The sequence below is a fragment of the Lathamus discolor genome, chromosome 8, assembly GCF_037157495.1.
Source record: "Lathamus discolor isolate bLatDis1 chromosome 8, bLatDis1.hap1, whole genome shotgun sequence".
NCBI lineage: Eukaryota > Metazoa > Chordata > Aves > Psittaciformes > Psittacidae > Lathamus > Lathamus discolor.
This window is the reverse complement of record NC_088891.1, coordinates 2,611,087-2,628,453: the sequence shown is the minus strand read 5'-3', so window position 1 is coordinate 2,628,453 and position 17,367 is coordinate 2,611,087. Positions and strand designations below refer to the sequence as shown.

The following is a 17,367-nucleotide window of genomic DNA, read 5'->3' as shown; positions in this document are numbered from 1 at the left end:
CGCTGCCTCAAAGAAATGTAGTGCCGGGGTGGGCGGGTGAGGCGCGCAGTTCGGTTGTGGCGGGCGGCAGTCATGGTCGCCGAGCAGCGGTGGCGGGATGCGGTCGGGTTGTACCGCAGCCTTCTCCGGTGAGGCTCCGCTCAAAGTAGCGGTCGCTGTATGCAGGGGCCTCTGGTTAAGGGAGGGGGTGGCTGAGGTGGGGGTATCGAGTGGGTCTTGTGTGAGAGGCTGCAGGGGTTCCCTTGGTAGGATCGTGTTGGTTTTATGCAGTTAAGTTTATTTAATAAAGAGCACTGAGGGAAAAAGATGTGTGTGCATTAAGTGGTAACGTACTTTTAACGTTTTCTTTCAGAATATATGAAGAAGGAAGGGAAAGTATCCCTGAATATCCATGTCTCTTTGAGGTAAACATATATAGGAAAATACAGTCATGTAACCTGAGTGTATCTGTTTAAAATGCTCAGCCATTGATCAGCAGCTGAGGTACGTGTGAGAATATCGCGTAGAAACGAAAATTTACCTCAGCGACATCTCTTAAATCTATTTCTATCTTAGGGCTAAATCCGTCTGTCTTAGGGTGGAGAGACGAGGGCCTCGGTGCCGCCCTCCCTGGTCACCGCCAGCCCTCTCTGCCCTTCTCATTCCTGCGTTCCACCTGCTGCTTGGTACTTGATAGGAGTTAAGTTGTTAAAAATGGCTGTATGGGTCAAGTGAGAGAGTTACTGAGTGGCGGCCCAGTGGAGTGTAGAAGGTGCACAGTGGAGCTGTGTGGGGAGGAAACAGCTGCTGCAGCAGTGGCTGCCCTCAGGTAGTGTTTTCATGCCTCAAACTTGCAGCTTCTGATGCTGCAAGCTTTTTATTTAAGTACTTTTAGGGGGAATGGGCTATCTGTATGAAAATGGCAATTGCTTCTAATAGCTTTTGGAGCATAGGAACAGCTGGAGAGCGTCAGTGCTATTTAGTTGTATTAATCTTGGAATTTATATGAGTTTGGTAATAGTTTGAAAATAAAGTCAGGTGCTGTTGAAGTATACAGTAACATGAAAACCAAATTAGTTGCAAAGAATAGAACAGTACTTCTCTGTGCATGGGAAAGCCCAAAGACAGATTGGTATTCCCTCATTTTTGAGTACAGGCTCGAGTTATTTAATGTCTCCAGACATTGTTTAGAGTTCTCAGGAGACATTAAGAGAAGTGATTGGTGTTTAATGTCACTTTAAATGAGTGTTCTCTATCTCAAGATGTCTGGTGACTACAGTTGCGACAACAAGGATCCCTCATATCTCAAGGTATTGATGTTTTGTTCATCAAATCAAACTTAAGCTTCTCATAGAATCAACCTGTTGGAGATTAAATTTTCCACATTGGTGAGCAAAAAGTTGTTGCATTTCCACAGCTGGTTTAATTCCACCTACAGCAGGCAGTAACTGTGTTTTCGTGAAGTCAGACCCCCTTAGATAAGTGAGTACTTGTAATAGGGCTGGGAAACAGCTTGTCGAATAAGTTAATTTTGCCATTTCTGGTATAAAAAACGTGCTGGAATACAGCATTTACATGTAGTGTATTAAAAAGTTTTAACTGTTTTCTTTTTCAGAGTGATGTAGAGATCTGTTTGGTTGGTGATAATTGCCAAAGTCCCATTGAAAGATTTTGGAATGGAAACAGTATGATTTATGTTTTGCAGAAAGCAGTAAGTGTATGTGCTAGTTGATTAATCCACGCTTTTGAATTCCCATCAAGTATTTTCACACACCTTCCATTTTTTTACATATCTAATTATTTCTCTTAAAGAGACCCAATGAAGACAGTGACTCCATGGAAGAACCAAAAGCGGATGCCTCTGAGCTTTTACCAAAGGAGATTTGTGGACCAGTGCCTCTTTCTCTCAGAAGAGCAAAGTAAGTGTCACCTGATTTCATATTTTCTTTGTCTCTTTTCCCTATATTCAGAACCTGTATTGTTTTGAATCCCCCCAGGTTAAATTATACATTAGTTGAGTGAGGAGATATGACCATTTTTCATCTCGTAAAGTGGCCTCTCTGCATAATAGTATTCCCACAAAGTAGCTGAAGTCCAGGTATTGGAAAAGCACATGCGAGCTGTCCTGTGCGGTGGTTAGTGGGACTGGCTGGGGGTAAGAGAGCAAAGAAAGCTGTAACAAGAGGATTATGAGACTGCGTTCTTTTTGCGGAATGATTTAATGTCTGCTAACAAAGCATGATAGACATGAATTTGGTTTTACATAGGGTTGGATTTAGCTGTATTTGCTGGCATTTTATTTTTTTCCCCATTTGTATTTTCAGACAGTTGATTTCCTTATTTACTATGGTTCAAAATCCAAACATGACCCACTTGAAGCTAGGTGAAGTGGTTGTGCTTCCTCCCCTCTGGATAAGGTGTGATGGTTCTGATCCTGAACATACCTGTTGGCTTGGAGCTGAGCCTCTCAAAGCTGGAAACAAAATCATGGGGATCAATCTGTATATGGTTACATGTGATGGTAAGGTTATAATGACACATAATGAAATACGGAAGGCTTAAAAATGTGGGAATATCACTGTAGCAATGCCAAAGTTGTCTGTTGTGAGGTGTTGGCTTGGTATTGCCTTGCTTTAAAAGGGAGGGTGGGCGGGGTAAGGAAAAATAAGTTCCAAATTTGAATTGTGCCAAACGTTTGGTGTTTTTTATTTTTTTTATTTCCTTTCCTAGGTCCTACAGCTGATAAAATCTGTTTTGCGAACCTGGAAGAGCTCAAAATGCAACATAAAATAATGCATCATTCATCTGTTGTAAGTTTTTACTGTCTGTCGAGTTTCCAGTCTAAGTTTTGAAACTCTGGTTTTGAATTTATGGTGCTGGATTTGTGAAGCTTTATAGATTCTATTTAGAAACTTGCCTTAGTATGAGTCCATAGCATAAGTCTCTCCTGAAGTAACATTTGAGCTCCCTCTGTTGTAATGAATTTTTCTGATATTAGCCCTGTCTGTGTGTGTGAAATGCTTCTAAAGTGATTTTGCATGCATACAAACCAACCAGCATTGTGGGGTGGTTTTTTGGGTTTTTTTTTTATTTTTTAAACCTGTTCATCCTAGGTGACAACAAAAGGATTTGCTCAGTATGAGCTTATCAGAGCTGCTGCACTGGAGGACACAACTGTAGAATCTGAAAGCAATATCTGTGTTGATATTACATGGAATACTGTTGATAAGGTTCTGGAGACACCCCCACTAATTTCAGCTGCCACACTGGTAAGTCAAGAAGGAAGAAGAAGCAAACAAACCCAAGCTTTTACACTACTCCTGACATAAGCCATGTAAAGGATAGAAAATAAAGCTTAACTCTTGACATTTGTGTGACTATCTAAGCAACACAAGTGTTTAAAGTCTAAATTACCAATTATGCTGAAATGCGTTTCACTAATGACTTTTTTAGGACAGTTGATTTCTAAAGCTTGACACTGACATAAACTTCCTGGAACTTTCAGAATATTGCCCTGGAGCCCGGGGACCCCAGAAGTCCTGTCTATCAGTTATACAGAGAACTGCAGTTTCTCCTTGTAAGTGTAAGCAAGAAGTTGGAGGTTTAGATTTACATGGAATGGTGATTTTCTGTGTTAATAATTTATTTAAAACTTCACCAGATGTTTCAAAGTTAACTTTTATTTTCGAATAAACTTCGAGTTCAGTTTTGGGAACCTTGAGTACAAAGAGGACTCATGAACCATGAAATTCAAGAAGTTTCTGAGTTCATGGTTGGATATACAGAGAGAGATGCATGATTCTTGGGGATGTTAACTACTTTTTGAAGTATGATGTGCAGAACCTCACACAAGAACTGATTTGTGTTGTTTCGATGTTCATGCTGCCTTTAGGCTTTGGCTGAAGGTTTGAAGACAGGTGTGATCAAGTGGCCTGAGCCATCAGAGCCTGAATCTGCTGTTGAAGTAGTCCAGGAATTTCTGGCTGGTAATTGCTTCTTGTTACATGGGGAGATGGGGAGAGAGGGATGGTACATTTCACAGAAATAAAAGGAAATTCCACAGGGGCTTCAAAATCTGCCAGATGTCCGTTTGGTGGTAGAAAACTATTTTGATGTCTTAAAGCATCCAAAATGACTGATTCCTTCTGAAAACTGTGGTGAACTCTGCGTGTCTTGTCAGAAGTTTAAGATACTAGAAAACAAATCTAACAAGGGAATCAGATGCAGGGATGCAGAAGCTTTTCAAATGCAACTGTAAATTTTTGGTACGTAGATTAAGCTTGGCCAAGATGTAGATTAAGCTGGAACTAGATGATCTTGAGGTCCTTTCCAACCCTAACTATTCTATGATTCGAATTTCTATTTTCTCAGTTTAACCCAAATTTATATGACTGGTTTGATTCACATTTTATATTGTTTAAATCTCCAGTAAGGCTTTTTTTTTTTTTTTTCTGGAATGGGTTGACCAGAGAAGCTGTGGCTGCCCCATCCCTGGCCGTGTTCAAGCCAGGTTGGACAGGTCTTTGAACAACTGGGTCTAGTGGTAGGTGTCCCTGCCCATGGCAGGGGGTTGGAACTAAATGATCTTTAAGGTCCCTTCCAACCCAAACCAGTCTGTGTTTCTGTGATTCTAAAACATAAACCAGACAAAACATAAACCAGACAAAAGATAAACCAGACAAAAAAATCTGAGAAATCATGTAGAAGAAAGCCAGACACTTAACAGACCACCTGCTGCTCCTTACTGCTTCCACACTGGCACTTCACAAGGTAATACTCAGATAATAGCATGTAGTAAAGGTATATGGGGAAAATGCAGAGCTTGTAAAAGAAATTCTATCTTCAGACTATGTCCTTGCCCAGTAAAACCAGTTTCTAAATGGATACATTTGATCTGTTAGCCATCTGGTCAGGGTATTTGTTTGTGATGATGTCTCTGGGGATTTAGATGATTGGTTTGATACTTTTTTATTCCATAGTGGGTGAAATTTATCTTTCTCCTCTACTAGATTTAAAGAGGAAGCTGGATGGATATTGTGTGTCTGGAAACAGAGATGGAATGGAGGTATATCTGATTTCCTACCGATTACTTTGTCAGCTTGTTACCCTTATAAAACTGTAGTTATTGTAAATTTTGACTTGCATAATATCTTCTATAACATACAGTATTTATGTTCTATCATTAATTTGCTTTTCTTGACTAATGTGATGCTTTTGGGCCAATTTAATGGTATCAGTGGGGTATGTGTCCTTTTTATCTAGAGCTTTATGATATTCTAAAGCAATGGAGAAATTGAGATTTGGATTTCTTTTCCTTTTCAGTCTAAGAGAAAAGATTTGGGTCTTTTCCCTATTGAGAGGGAACTTGCATATCACTGATAAGCTAAAAATCAAATGCGTTTTGTATCGGCTAAACCAGAAATAATTGGGATGGGGATGACAAAAAGAGTTTTTTGTTCTGAGAACCTATTTATGTATTCATTTTGGTCTCCAAGGGCACTGCTGGTTGTACATACAGTTATTTAATCATGTAAGTTCAGTGTAGCATAGGTTGTTCTGAGCTAGTGCTTGCTAGGCTCTATTCTTGCTATTTACCAATGCTCTATACATCGTGTCATTGTAAGGAGAAAAGGATCATCTTGAGAGGTTTTTATTAGACAGTTTGGTTGAGCTTTACCTGGCTGTGATCAAAAGCCTTTCTGATGGTAGGCTTCACTTCCTGGTCCAAAGGTAGCAATTATCCAATGTGATAATTCTGCATGGAATTAGTCTCAGTTTTAAATAAAAATATGCTTCTAAACTACTATGCAGAGTAGTTTCTAGGTGGTAGTTTCCCTGGAAAAGGAGAAAAGTTAGTGATGCATCCAATTTCGATCTCTGGAGAAAAGTTAAATTCTGAAGACCTTTGAACCTCAGACATCCTGTCTTACCTAAGACAAATTAACTTTTTCAGAAAATCAAATGTGATACAGAGGCAGTGGACAGCTCAATAAAATCAATCTTCAGTGAGCGAGGAGACCTGGATTTTGCTGAACAATTATGGTGCAAAATGAAAAGTAAGTGTATTGTGGGGTTTTGCCTCATCTGGTTTCCATTAGTTCTTCTGTTCTCTGTCTACTATTCTGTGTTGCTTTCTCAGTGAAATGAATATGAATTTCTCTCAGTTTTAAGGACTAAGCTTTTCAGAAAATTATCAACAGTTTTGTCTGTTCCTCAAAAAGTCAATTTTACATATGTGAGTTGATTTATTTTCTTGCAACATAAAAAGGTAGAGCAACATCTAGCAGCAGATATTGTATTTCATTTTACTTGTAAAAGGTACAAAGCAGTTACTAACACTCATGTGCTCTAAAGCAGAAAGCTTTAGAAATTGTCTTTCTAGATCTGAAAGACATCTTTTAAGTTGATAAAGTTGCATATAAATATCATTCTTGTAATACCACTCATGGTCCTTCAGTAAAATGTTTCTATTATTACTATTTTTTGAGATCACTTAACAGAAATAACTCTTTTGTTAAGCTGTTCCAGAGATTATAATAACTCCTTTCTGTTCAAAGGATTGTGTCTTTTAAATTGCATTCATTCCCACGGAGTGCAGCAACTGTTCAGTTAAGTTTATAGAAGTGTGTTGATCTTCAATGTCTATAGAGAGAATGTAGCTAAAATGTGTTCTGTGACAATCTGCCTCTGCTGTGTGCTGTTCTTCAGCAGTCATACGCAGTTCTGTGGTCTCTTTTGGTCATTGTTCCTTTAGAGTAACCCTTTTTAAAGTCATGATATGGATTCATAAAATATTGCACCGTTTTTTTTCTTTAAGGTATCAGTTCCTATCAGGAGTTGATAGCGTGTTTCACACTGGTACTGGAATCCCTGGAACGTGGTGAGATACAGCCCTGGGTATGTATTTGTATTTCACAATAAGTTTGTACTTGTATTTTACAATGAGTGTTAACATTTTGAGTTGTTTGAAGTACAATACAGTTCTTGTCACTTAACTGCCCCTCATTTGTGTTGCATTGTTTTCAAATGACTTTGAGGTGTCACAGGTTGCCTCTGTGTCCCTGGTGGTGTACTTCTGACTGATGATTGTTGTTTTGTACACAGTTACATCACAAGAAAATCTTCTTAATTTTCAGATTCATCATGGGAGTAACAGTTTCCTGAGCAAATTGATTCAACAGTCTTACCATGGAAAGATGGAGGCTGTTTCCCTCACTGGAATCACTCCAATTCAAATGCTCTTGGAGATTGGTTTGGATAAGATGAAGAAGGATTATGTCAATTTTTTCGTAGGTAAGCCTGCTAGCTGTTAACATGGCTAGAAATTCAAGAGGAGAGGTATTCCATACAGGAAATAATGATGGCTTGGGTAACCTTGATCTCACTTCCGCTCCCATCTGCTGAAGGGTTGTTTCCTGCCTCCTTTAGTCATTGTACTTTGCAGTTGTATATGGCTGCAAAATTAGATTTATTTGTTTTAAAGTAACTATAACTTGTATAATTGTGTGCTGCTTTCTCAAACTGAAATCTGAGTATTTCAGTGTTATAGTTTGGTTTGGGGTTGTACTGGGTTCAACTGTAAGTTGTTTCTTCTTCCTAGCAGCTGGTGCAGTTGCTGAACCCAGGATAAGGGGTGCTTTTCTGAATCTGTAGGAGTAGTTTGTGTTTTAACATTGTTGTTACTCACTTTCTTTTCCTTTATTGCTTCATTTCTTTTTTGCTTTGTCAACCTGTTTTCATTCTTGGTTTCACTTGCTTTTGCATTTTCACTGTTTGTAAACCTGTATGTCCCAAGAAGAGGGGTTGTCGTGAAATATGTGGTTTCTTCACTGTGCAGAATTGGTTTTAAGTAAAAGAACACCCCTACCATGCCACTTTACAGGTTTTTTTTCCTTGTCTTTAATGAATAATCATGTCAATAAATAATGTTGCAGTCCTAGTGTCTCTTCTTTAGTAAAATTCCCTGTTTGATTACCTGAATGGTATTTCTATTTCATCTGACACTATGTAGTAAGTTTTAATTCTGGTTTTTTTTTTTTTTTCTTTTTCCTGCTTATTTCACAGGCCAGGAACTTGCAACATTGACCTATTTGGTAAGATGTTTTACTTTTTAAGCTCTGGAAGTAGTGTAAAGTAGAGTGCACTTAGCTGATGGGGGGATGCAACCATTCGTGTAAGCTGAGAAACTGAATTGCAAATCATGAGGATGGAACAATGTACTGCAGAAATGTCAATGTTATTTCATTATTCATATATGATTTCCTAAGTATCTGATATGGGTGGCTGTCAGGCAGGACAGAGAACTTCTGCTCATACTTGGATAGCATGGAATATAGTTCTGAGTCTGCTGGGCAGTTCTTAAAATTTTGCTGTCTCAGAAGAAGCAGGAAAATGATTTTAGTATCCTGAGGCTGTGTTGTGTGCTTGTAGACATTGAGTGTCCAGTTAAGAGCAGAAGCTTTTTTGCCGTTCCAGGATTACTTCATTTCCACATCAGCGGATTTACGAGAACAAGTTCATCGTGTTCAAAAGCTTCACCATATGTTGGAAATAATGGTCAGCTGTACAGTCCTACTTCATTTCAAACATGAGAACCTCTTCCCTTTGACACAGTAATTATTTGATTTTACTTTTTGCTCTTGAAATGACAATAAGAAATATATTCTTTTCAGCAGTTGTAAAGACACTCTCTTTAAAAAGCAGCCCTCCTTAATGTTGATGATAATGAGACTGCAGAAGGAGCAGCTGGATCTTCCTGCTAAATTTTGCTTTGTGACTAAAGTTGAAAATGAAAGGAAATAATAAAATCTGAGAGTATAGTTCATGTTACACAAGGTTTATGCAGTGTTGCACAAGCATTTCTCCAAAGTAACTAGTTTTTTCTGTTGTAGAATCTGCATGAAGTATTATAGAGAGAACCCTCTAGATGAGAAGCATGTGTTTCAACTGCCTATCAGCTCAGCTCTTGTCAAGAAGTTCTATCAAGAGTAAGAGAACTTTTAATGTTTGTAGCATTAAAACTGAGATGTGACTGAATACCTGACTGAATTTGGACTGGTTTTGGTATTCTCTCAGCAGTCACCCAGAAGTATGGAAGGTGGACATAAGCAGTGGGCATGGACCGAAGGAGGTTAAAACAACATGGCAAGTTAGTACTAATCCTCCGGTTGAACATATGACATCAAATAATACAGGTAAGGAGTGTTTGTGGCAAAATGAAATAATAAAAGTAGACACTTGAATCAATTTTGGTTTTTATACTGGGTTCAGTGGGTCTGAGATTTTTTGTACTTAAGCTTTTCAGCAAAAGCAAAATGATGTTTTGTCTTTTATTGGAAGGGTGAAATGGTATTTATAGAATTGTAAGAGTTTCAGAAAGTGGTAACTTCTGCCTCTCACCTTTTGCTGTGTTAAGTTTTTACAATTAACATGACAGAAGCGTGAGAACGGGGAAGAATTAAGCATGTAGACTGGAACAGAAATAGTTTGCCTTTTGGGGCGAGGTTTGCTGCAGGGTAATGCTTTGGTAAAGCTTTCCTGCCAGTTTTTGTCAGGAAGTGCTTCTTTCAGTAAGCACTTTCAGTAAAAGTTTTGAAACCAGTTCTTGAAGCTGCTGCATGACCCAATCTCTACAATTTCTCTTTCCAAGGACAACGGCTAATCACATTTTTATTCTTTCATTTATGCAGGTCTCTTATCCGATTCCACAGTTAATGCAAGCACCGAAGACAGAATGTATTTTATTACGTTGGTCAAGTGCAGTCAGGTGCATTTCAAATAAATGCATGTTTCTCTGCAGGCAGGCTCTTGAAAGGTACAGTAAAGGGGAAAGCTCAGTATTATCTGTGTCCCAACAGTATATTTAGAAACACTCTGTGATTTGAAGAACAGTACATCTTCCCGAGTTATTTGCTTTAGTGTGCTTCAAGTGTGACTGACATACATGGCCATAATTCCTCTATCTGCATCCAGTTTGTTATAAATGTTGTGCAATAATAACTGTACAGTATAATTATTTTGAAAATATAGTAGATATTTTTGTTCATATATTTACAAATATTCAATAAAGTGTTGCACTTTTGAGGTTTATAAATCTCATTTTTATTTAAGAAGGCAGTCAGATCATGTTCAAAGGGTGAATTAAGCCAACGGAACAAGCAATACTGTCACGTTTTCCTGGTCTCAAGTGACATTTCATCCTCCAGGTATATCTGGAAAGCTGTTCATCCAGGGCAGTGTGTGGACTTCTGACAGTTAGGTTTCCTTTGTCCCTGTATTTATACGTTGGAGTATTCTTGGATTTACTTCTCTCTCAAAATTATTTTTTTCCCCTCAATACAAGCAATTATTTTTAACTGTTTTCTTGCATATTTTTGCATATTTTCTTCAGTCTAATTGGCTGGGCGTAAGCCTTGAAGTATGTTGGGATCACAGTTGCATGTGTTATGTCGATAGTTTGATATTTTGGTAATGTAACTTTAAGCAATTACATAGTGTAGCATATGCTGATTAAGTAATAAGAGACAAATGTTTTGCATAAAAGAAAATTACTGATAACAAAGAGTAAGGAAACCCCAATATTCATGATTCTTTAAAAACTATAAATCTATAAATTTCTGGTTTCTCCTCAGTAAATTTTATTTCTTATCCCTTTCATAATATTCCATTCTGCAGTAGTAGAAAAGAGGCATCTGTGGTAAACTTTAACCAAGGTAATAGCCCAGTTGCACTTTATTTGTTAGGCAAAATGAACGTGTGTGTAAGCATGCAACTTTAACTGTGATTTCGAAGGTAGAATATTAGTAGCACGACGCTGATGAGTATGCAGAGTGTGAAAACTGTAGGAAGAATAATCTCTGTCACCATTTCCATGTGAGCAATCAGGGAATCTAAAATTTGAATGAATAATACATAAGACATTTAATCTACTGGAGTATACTAATTCTTAAGAATTAACAGATTAAGGATTTTTTTTAACATTTGTTGTTAAAATTACTTTGTTAAATGTTAACTTTGACAAAAACAAAACAAAAAAAATCCTTAAGTCTGCAAAAGCTTGAGGAAATCCATGAGAGTTTTCCCTCTTTTTATTTCTAAGATAATGTCTGAAGACATGGCATACTCAAAGGGCTGCAAATACTGTGTTCACCATGGGTTAGCTTAAGTGCATTAGCAGTATTCTACTGTTACTTTGATTTTTGTTCTCTCCACCTCAAGGGAAGGGTAGGAAAAAAGTTTTCAAAGAGATCCTCAGGAAGTACTTCAGCCTTTTCATGATTGTTCTTTGAGAAATTAAATGGGTTTTATTTTTTAGTATTTTACTCCACAAATAAACCTCAAGGAATTCAGTAAGCCGTTAATTCACACAGAATGTTTAACTCGGCAGCTGAGGCCAAATAGGATACATTTGGGATGATTGCTTTGACCTTTTCTAGCATGTGGAATTTATATCATCCTCCTTCTGCGACTTTATAGTACTTATTTCATCTTTCCAAAAAGTTTCAGAAACCCGTTGTGCTAGACTAATTCTAGTCCAGGAGTTGTGAAAGGTCCTGAATGACACTGGGAAGGGCTTGAGTGAGATGCATTAGCACTGTGGGAGCTGCAGGTAAAGTCTGCTGCATTAGGTGTTCTTCAGCAGCTGCTGGAAGTTGTCGTGTTGTCAGCTTTGTTACCAGGAGTATGAAAGAGCAGAAATGTGGCTTGACACTGCTTTAGGCAAGTCCTGAGCCCACTTTTTATAGTTCCATTTTATGTGGTAATCAAATGTGGCAGGTTTCTGTAGTGTAGTGGTTATCACGTTCGCCTCACACGCGAAAGGTCCCCGGTTCGAAACCGGGCAGAAACAGCCCTTCAGTGTGCTTATTTTGCCCATGCAATGCTTCAGGCTTGGGAAAGAGTGGCTGGAGAAGCTGCTAGGTGGAAAGTGACCTGGGGGTGCTGATTGATGGAACTTAATGTAAGCCACTGTGTGACCAGGCAGCCAAGAAGGCCAACAGCACCGGGGCCTATATCAGAAATAGTGTGGCAGCAGGAGTAGGGATGTGAGGGCAACAGAGCTGCTGAAAGGTCTGGAGCACAAGTCTAATGAAGAATGCCTGAAGGACCTGAGGGGGTTAGTCTGGAGAACTGTCACTCTCTACAACTACTTGAAAGGAGGATGAAGTGGGAGTCAGTTTTTTCTCTTAAGTAGCAAGTGACAGGACTAGAGGAAATAGCCTCAAGCTGCACCAGGGAAGGTTTAGACTGGATATTAGGAAGAATTTCTTTGTCCAGGAGTGGGATCGGGTATTGGAACAGCCTGCCCAATCACCATATCTGGAAGTGTTCAAAAAACATGTAGATGAGGCACTTAGTGACATGGTTTAGTGGTGATCATAGCAGTCCTGGGATAGTGGTTGGACTTGATCTTAAAGGTCTTTTCCAAACTGGTTGATTCTATGATTTAGAGATTTTTCTGTCTGCAAGGTTGTCTTGATTTGTCTGGGTTTGGTTTTTTTGAAAGATCATTTAGCACTTTTAGTATCTTAAGGAGAATACTGCCATCCCCAGCCTTAGTTTTAGATAATAACTCCTTCATTTAAGTATTCCATTAACATCCAAAGTTGATCCACTTAGCTATGGTGACTTAAGTGGGAGAGAGTAAAGACAGACATTTTTTGAGAGGCTTATTTTATTTGAAAGCTGTTGTGCTTTCAGGGAGAAAATATCTTTTAGGGTCTGATAATAGAAGCGTTTTATTACTCTACTGAGAAATCTAAAATTAGAAAATCATATGATATGCTTTTCTGAAACAGAACAGAAGGCATACTTACCTGTAGTGAGGCTCTGGTGTGTGGTGGAGCAGGAGTCCATGGCTTCCCCATACCAGTTGTCCACCTGAGAAGGTTGACATGTGGCAGTTTGATTAGAGACTGTAAGACTGTTTCATTCTCAGCAGCTTCTTCTCTGTCCTTGAGCATTTGCCCATTACAGCTGCCTTGAACCTATTCTATTCTGTCAACACATGATTTTCTGAAGGTTTATGTTTATCTTTGCGATTTTTATTGCAATGTATTTTTATGGTTAATTGTTTAATAAAATTTTTAAAAGCACATGATATATATTCCATATTCTGATAAGGCAGCACATGGGTAATCTTCTGCCTAGAAATCTGATAGTAACATGATTCCAAATCTCAAAGCCCATCAGTAAGTCCAATTAGAATTTGTGAAATGCTTTAGAAACAGTATTTGAGGCTGTTTCCACTTTGTCTCTGGAGGTCTGTGTATTTAACACATCCTTAATTTACAGAACCAAAGTGTTGTTTCAAGCAGTGTATTCATGCAAGTTGTTTCCCACAATTCAAGGTGATATTTGCCCATATATCAAAGAAAAAGAGAAAAGAATAAAACTAGCAATTGACATCACCTCTCTGGGGTTTGGGAATCCATTTGCACTGATAATCTTTTTATAATAGTCAGCGGAGGCTTTTGGGTATCGTGGTTTGTTCTTGTTTTTGAAATCAATGTGATAAAATCCAAATCTCTCAGAGAAGCCTTTGTTCCATTCAAACTTATCCAACAGTGACCAGGCAGTGTAACCTTTGACATTAACACCATCATTCAGAGCTGTAAACAGAACAGAAATGATTCTGTTAATCTTGTTGCCTATATTTGTCATCCTTAAAATCTGGTTCTGTAGGTGGTTTGTTTTATATCAGAAGGAGATGGGGAGGAGGACAGGAAAATGTTTAATGTGAAGTAGTTTAGATTGTTTGAAAATTCTTCCTTTAACTTAAAGGTGCCAGAGCTTGCAGATGCAATTTCTCCTTTCTAAAAGTGGAAACTGATGCTCTATTACAGTATTAAATCACATAATGACCTACATGAATCAGCATCACTACATTTGGCTGGGTTGTCACTTCTGTGGAAATTTATTAGTCTACTTTGTCCACTTAGGTCTGTATTTATTTCTCTGTGATGTAAAAAATAATCAGAAGGTGAAAACACTCAAAAAGCTCGCACACTATGAAGATGTTTTTAAAGTTACCTTTGAGTAGTTCATTAATATATTCTTTCAGATACTCTATCCTCCATTCATCACACAGCTGAGTACACTGTATCTTTTCAGAAACTCCATTCTCTGTCACATAAATGAGAGGGTTCCCATACTGTGTCTGCAAACAAAGATGGTTTTAGACTAGTTCATATAAACAAAATCATCCTATACGGAGCACAAGACTTAGAAATTTGCTTTTTTTGCATTTTACTAGATTTTTCTTCCTAAAGGTAACAGTAAGTAAATGTGCAAGTAGGAATGTAAGTTAGATGTGGTTTTATTGTGAAGTTACTCAATTCTATAGTTTTCTGAACTAAAATCAAGGTGGCAAAGAAACTTCCTAATATGACTACACACATGCAGGTGAAAAAGCTGACAATCTAAAAGGGTGTTAAGTGTAGTTCCTGCATGTAAGCAGGCATTTTGTTCATTTCCTTTTATAGATTTACTCCATGATCACCTTAATGAAGTTGAGTAATCTTCTGAATCCCCAGGGCACAAAATATAACCATTTAGGTCCTGGAGCTGGCCATTTTGGGTCCACCAGTTCAGCCAGATCATAGTCAGTGTGGTAACTGGGCACTTGTAGAAAAGGAAAGTTCTTCTGTAGAACATAACGAGTAGTAAAATGGCCTATTCCCAGGAAATCCGATGTGCCTTTAATGTAGGTTTTCTCTTGTGCTGAGAAGGTTGGTAGTCTTGAGGTCCCCAGGCCCTGCTGGGCAGTTTTCTTACCTATTAAAAGAATTATAGGAAACACCTGAGAAGCACAGAGATTTGGTTTCTTTACCTCACCAACAATAAATGCTGCTTTCCTGAACTTGGTGTTAGTAGAGGGCAGTTTATTTTGATTGCTTTTTAAAGATGAAATAATCTTTCACACTTTTGGTTTGGAGAAGTAAGTTGGGTACCATACATGAAGAAGAAAGTGAATTGAAGTGATTAGGGGTTTTTTCTGAAGAGCATTGATAAATGTCATCAGAATGCTTGGAAAGGAAACATGACAAGAAGTGTTTTGCTGCTGGATATGTTGCCTACTTTCTTCATCTTGTGTAACAAAGGTAGTGGAACCCTATAGAAATGCAAGCTGTAGTGATGGAAAACTGCTGGTTCTTTGTTTTCAGGTTAAGGAAAGATATTTAACAACTCCTTATCTCAGTCAGGGCACTAAAATGGACTGTGACTTGAAAAGTGAAGTATTTGCTTCCTTTTCAGTTTGGAGCACTGAGATAAGCAACTGTTGGTCTCAAGAGCAGCTCAACTTCTTAGTTCTAGTGTGTCCCCTAGACTGCTGAGGAGCTGTGTTTAGCCTGAGGGCTGGTTGTTGCTTAGCCTTGCCTCTCCTGTGTCCTCATACTGGACTAAACTACACGTTGGTCACTGTAATATGCTGTAAGTGCAGAATTTCTTCATGTTATCGTTGGTTACTGGGACTTACCTACGTAATTCTTCATAACTTCTGGATAGTCTCCTTTGTAAATCGGATTTGCGAACCATCCCAAATGGAACTGTATGTATCTTTCAGCGGCAACTGTGTCTGTTTGCCTATGTGGATCAATAGGCTCACCCCAGCCACTCGTTAGGGAAATTCCAACCATACCTTAAACCACAAAGCAACAATTCTGCAGTTTATATATAATCCTTAATCCACTAATATAAGTAGAAGCATAATCACAGAATGAATCCTTATTACCTTGCTGCTCGCTACGCCATGTGTCATTGTAGGAGTGCCATACCTTTGCATGAGCCTGGAAGTTAAAAAAATAGATCATATACACATTTTCATTTTATGCCATAGTCAGTATTGAAAGATCAAGAGCAGGTTTTGCACTGTGTGTTTAAACTATCATGTAATTTTTTATGTATACAGTGGAAGCTTTCATTTCATATAAAATGTCAAAAAAGCATTTGTGCATGATTTCTTTCCTAAATCCCAGGGGGTCCCTATGAAGGTAATAAAAATGCAGTGTAGCTTATGTCCAGTGTCCCATCTTTGGATGTCTTTGCCTAATTTATTCAGGCAAGTTAGGAGAGCTAACCTTACTCAAGCTGTTTGCAAAAGTCAAGTTCATTTCAGAATTCAAGTTCAAAGCTGTTGGTCAGGATTTTTACTCCTTGGTTCTGGATTAACCTGGGTCTTTTGTTACTTACCCAGTTTGAAACATACTGTAAAAGAGATACATAGATTATCAAGAAAACGTAAGTTGTTGCAAGCATCACATCAAGCTCCTAGTATGTCATGCTACACCTCAGTGCTGGTGGTTTTAAATCAGGTGGTAATTTCAATGGACTGGTTGGAAATTATGGTGTCTGTAAAGAAAGAGGCTAAACGTGCACACACACACACACTGCTTCCACGACTACTTCCAGTCCAGTTCTTTATTTGCTATAGCATATAGATATGGGTCTGAGCTATGAAGCCAAACAAAACCACATCAATCACAGTGACTGTCTTCAGTCACTATAAATTGCATTCTATAAACAATCACTCCCCAGGCTCTTTCCCAGCCTGACCTTGCACCCATGCACACAAACACTCCCGGGCTTGCTGAAGACCCAGGTGCACTATCAGCAATTCTTTAATTATCCACATAAGGGGAACAGGATGGCTTACAGTTCCCACAAATGTACTAGTTGGAAATTACATCAGTGCAAAAGTGTATTTCTATTTAAAGAGCAGAATCAAAAAACCAATCTGCTAAAACCTCTGAATTTACACAGAATTTAAGGCATGATTTTAATTTTACCTTAATTAGATGGTGTGCTGCTTTGTACATGCCGGATCCACCAAGCTTCAGTCCTGGAGCATGTTCTCCTGTGTCGTAACCCTTTACAGCAACTGCCTGCAAATACATAGAGTATTTAGAGTGAGTTAGTCTCTGAACAGCAGAGCTAAAGATTTTGCTGCTGTGCTACGGACTCAAATCCTCTGCTCTCCTGTATGGGCTGTTTCTCTATCCTTTCCAGTCCCCTTTTTCTTTCACCTCCCCTCGACTTCAATGTACAACCCCACTGCTTGGTTGATAATATACTGTGTCTTATTGGAAACGATATTTTGGTGACCGTAATTTCATATCTTAAAACTCTGTCCTTGTGCAGAATCTGGCTGCTGAGATTTTGGGTCAAAGTGGCTCCCTTTCCCTTTCCTTGTCCCATTTTTAACCTACTTTCCGGTAGTGTCATTTCCACAGAATCTTGGGAACAGGATTGTGTCATGGGAGTGATTGGAAGGAAAGCATTGATAACTTACCCAGGGGTCACTAAAAGTAATCCAGTGTTTCACACGATCACCAAACTTCTCAAAACACAGATTTGCATAATCATTGAAATAATTTATCATGCTTATAT

At 38.5% G+C, this 17,367-nt stretch overlaps 2 protein-coding genes and 1 non-coding gene across 5 annotated transcripts; 2 read left to right on the top strand and 1 right to left on the bottom strand.

Annotated features, from left to right (window-relative positions):
* The first annotated feature begins 32 nt into the window (after positions 1-32).
* Positions 33-10,060, top strand: ZWILCH (zwilch kinetochore protein). 3 transcript variants are annotated; one of them, XM_065688110.1, is made up of 18 exons: positions 33-128; positions 353-404; positions 1,595-1,690; positions 1,792-1,898; positions 2,304-2,500; positions 2,710-2,789; positions 3,093-3,248; positions 3,485-3,556; positions 3,872-3,965; positions 4,989-5,044; positions 5,933-6,035; positions 6,797-6,876; positions 7,116-7,272; positions 8,044-8,072; positions 8,455-8,591; positions 8,871-8,966; positions 9,055-9,173; positions 9,669-10,060. In XM_065688110.1, exons 1-18 carry the CDS (start codon positions 73-75, stop codon positions 9,758-9,760), a joined length of 1,779 nt encoding a protein of 592 aa, XP_065544182.1. In that variant the 5' UTR covers positions 33-72; the 3' UTR covers positions 9,761-10,060. The 3 variants fall into 3 exon arrangements, with proteins under 3 accessions (XP_065544182.1, XP_065544181.1, XP_065544180.1); XM_065688109.1 differs by having other exon boundaries at positions 1,595-1,696; positions 9,058-9,173; XM_065688108.1 differs by having other exon boundaries at positions 1,595-1,696.
* A 41-nt stretch (positions 10,061-10,101) lies between these two features.
* On the bottom strand, positions 10,102-17,367 carry LCTL (lactase like). The gene is made up of 9 exons (XM_065688111.1): positions 17,270-17,367; positions 16,767-16,862; positions 15,713-15,767; positions 15,458-15,619; positions 14,480-14,754; positions 14,011-14,137; positions 13,390-13,589; positions 12,795-12,858; positions 10,102-10,868 (listed from the first exon to the last, which is right to left on the bottom strand). The coding sequence occupies exons 1-9, from the start codon at positions 17,357-17,359 to the stop codon at positions 10,753-10,755; spliced, it is 1,185 nt and encodes a 394-aa protein (XP_065544183.1). The 5' UTR covers positions 17,360-17,367; the 3' UTR covers positions 10,102-10,752.
* On the top strand, positions 11,755-11,827 carry TRNAV-CAC (transfer RNA valine (anticodon CAC)). The gene has a single exon. It is a non-coding gene; the product is annotated as a tRNA-Val (tRNA).

Excerpts from the sequence above, each read along its gene's own strand:
- ZWILCH (XM_065688108.1), top strand. The coding sequence starts at position 73 with ATGGTCGCCGAGCAGCGGTGGCGGGATGCGGTCGGGTTGTACCGCAGC. Across the intron at positions 129-352 it reads TTGTACCGCAGCCTTCTCCG|AATATATGAAGAAGGAAGGG; the intron begins GTGAGGCTCCGC and ends GTTTTCTTTCAG. Across the intron at positions 3,249-3,484 it reads TAATTTCAGCTGCCACACTG|AATATTGCCCTGGAGCCCGG; the intron begins GTAAGTCAAGAA and ends TGGAACTTTCAG.
- LCTL (XM_065688111.1), bottom strand. The coding sequence starts at position 17,359 with ATGATAAATTATTTCAATGATTATGCAAATCTGTGTTTTGAGAAGTTT. Across the intron at positions 15,768-16,766 it reads CAGCACACCATCTAATTAAG|GCTCATGCAAAGGTATGGCA; the intron begins GTAAAATTAAAA and ends TTTAACTTCCAG. Across the intron at positions 12,859-13,389 it reads GATTCCCAAACCCCAGAGAG|GTGGACAACTGGTATGGGGA; the intron begins GTGATGTCAATT and ends CAACCTTCTCAG.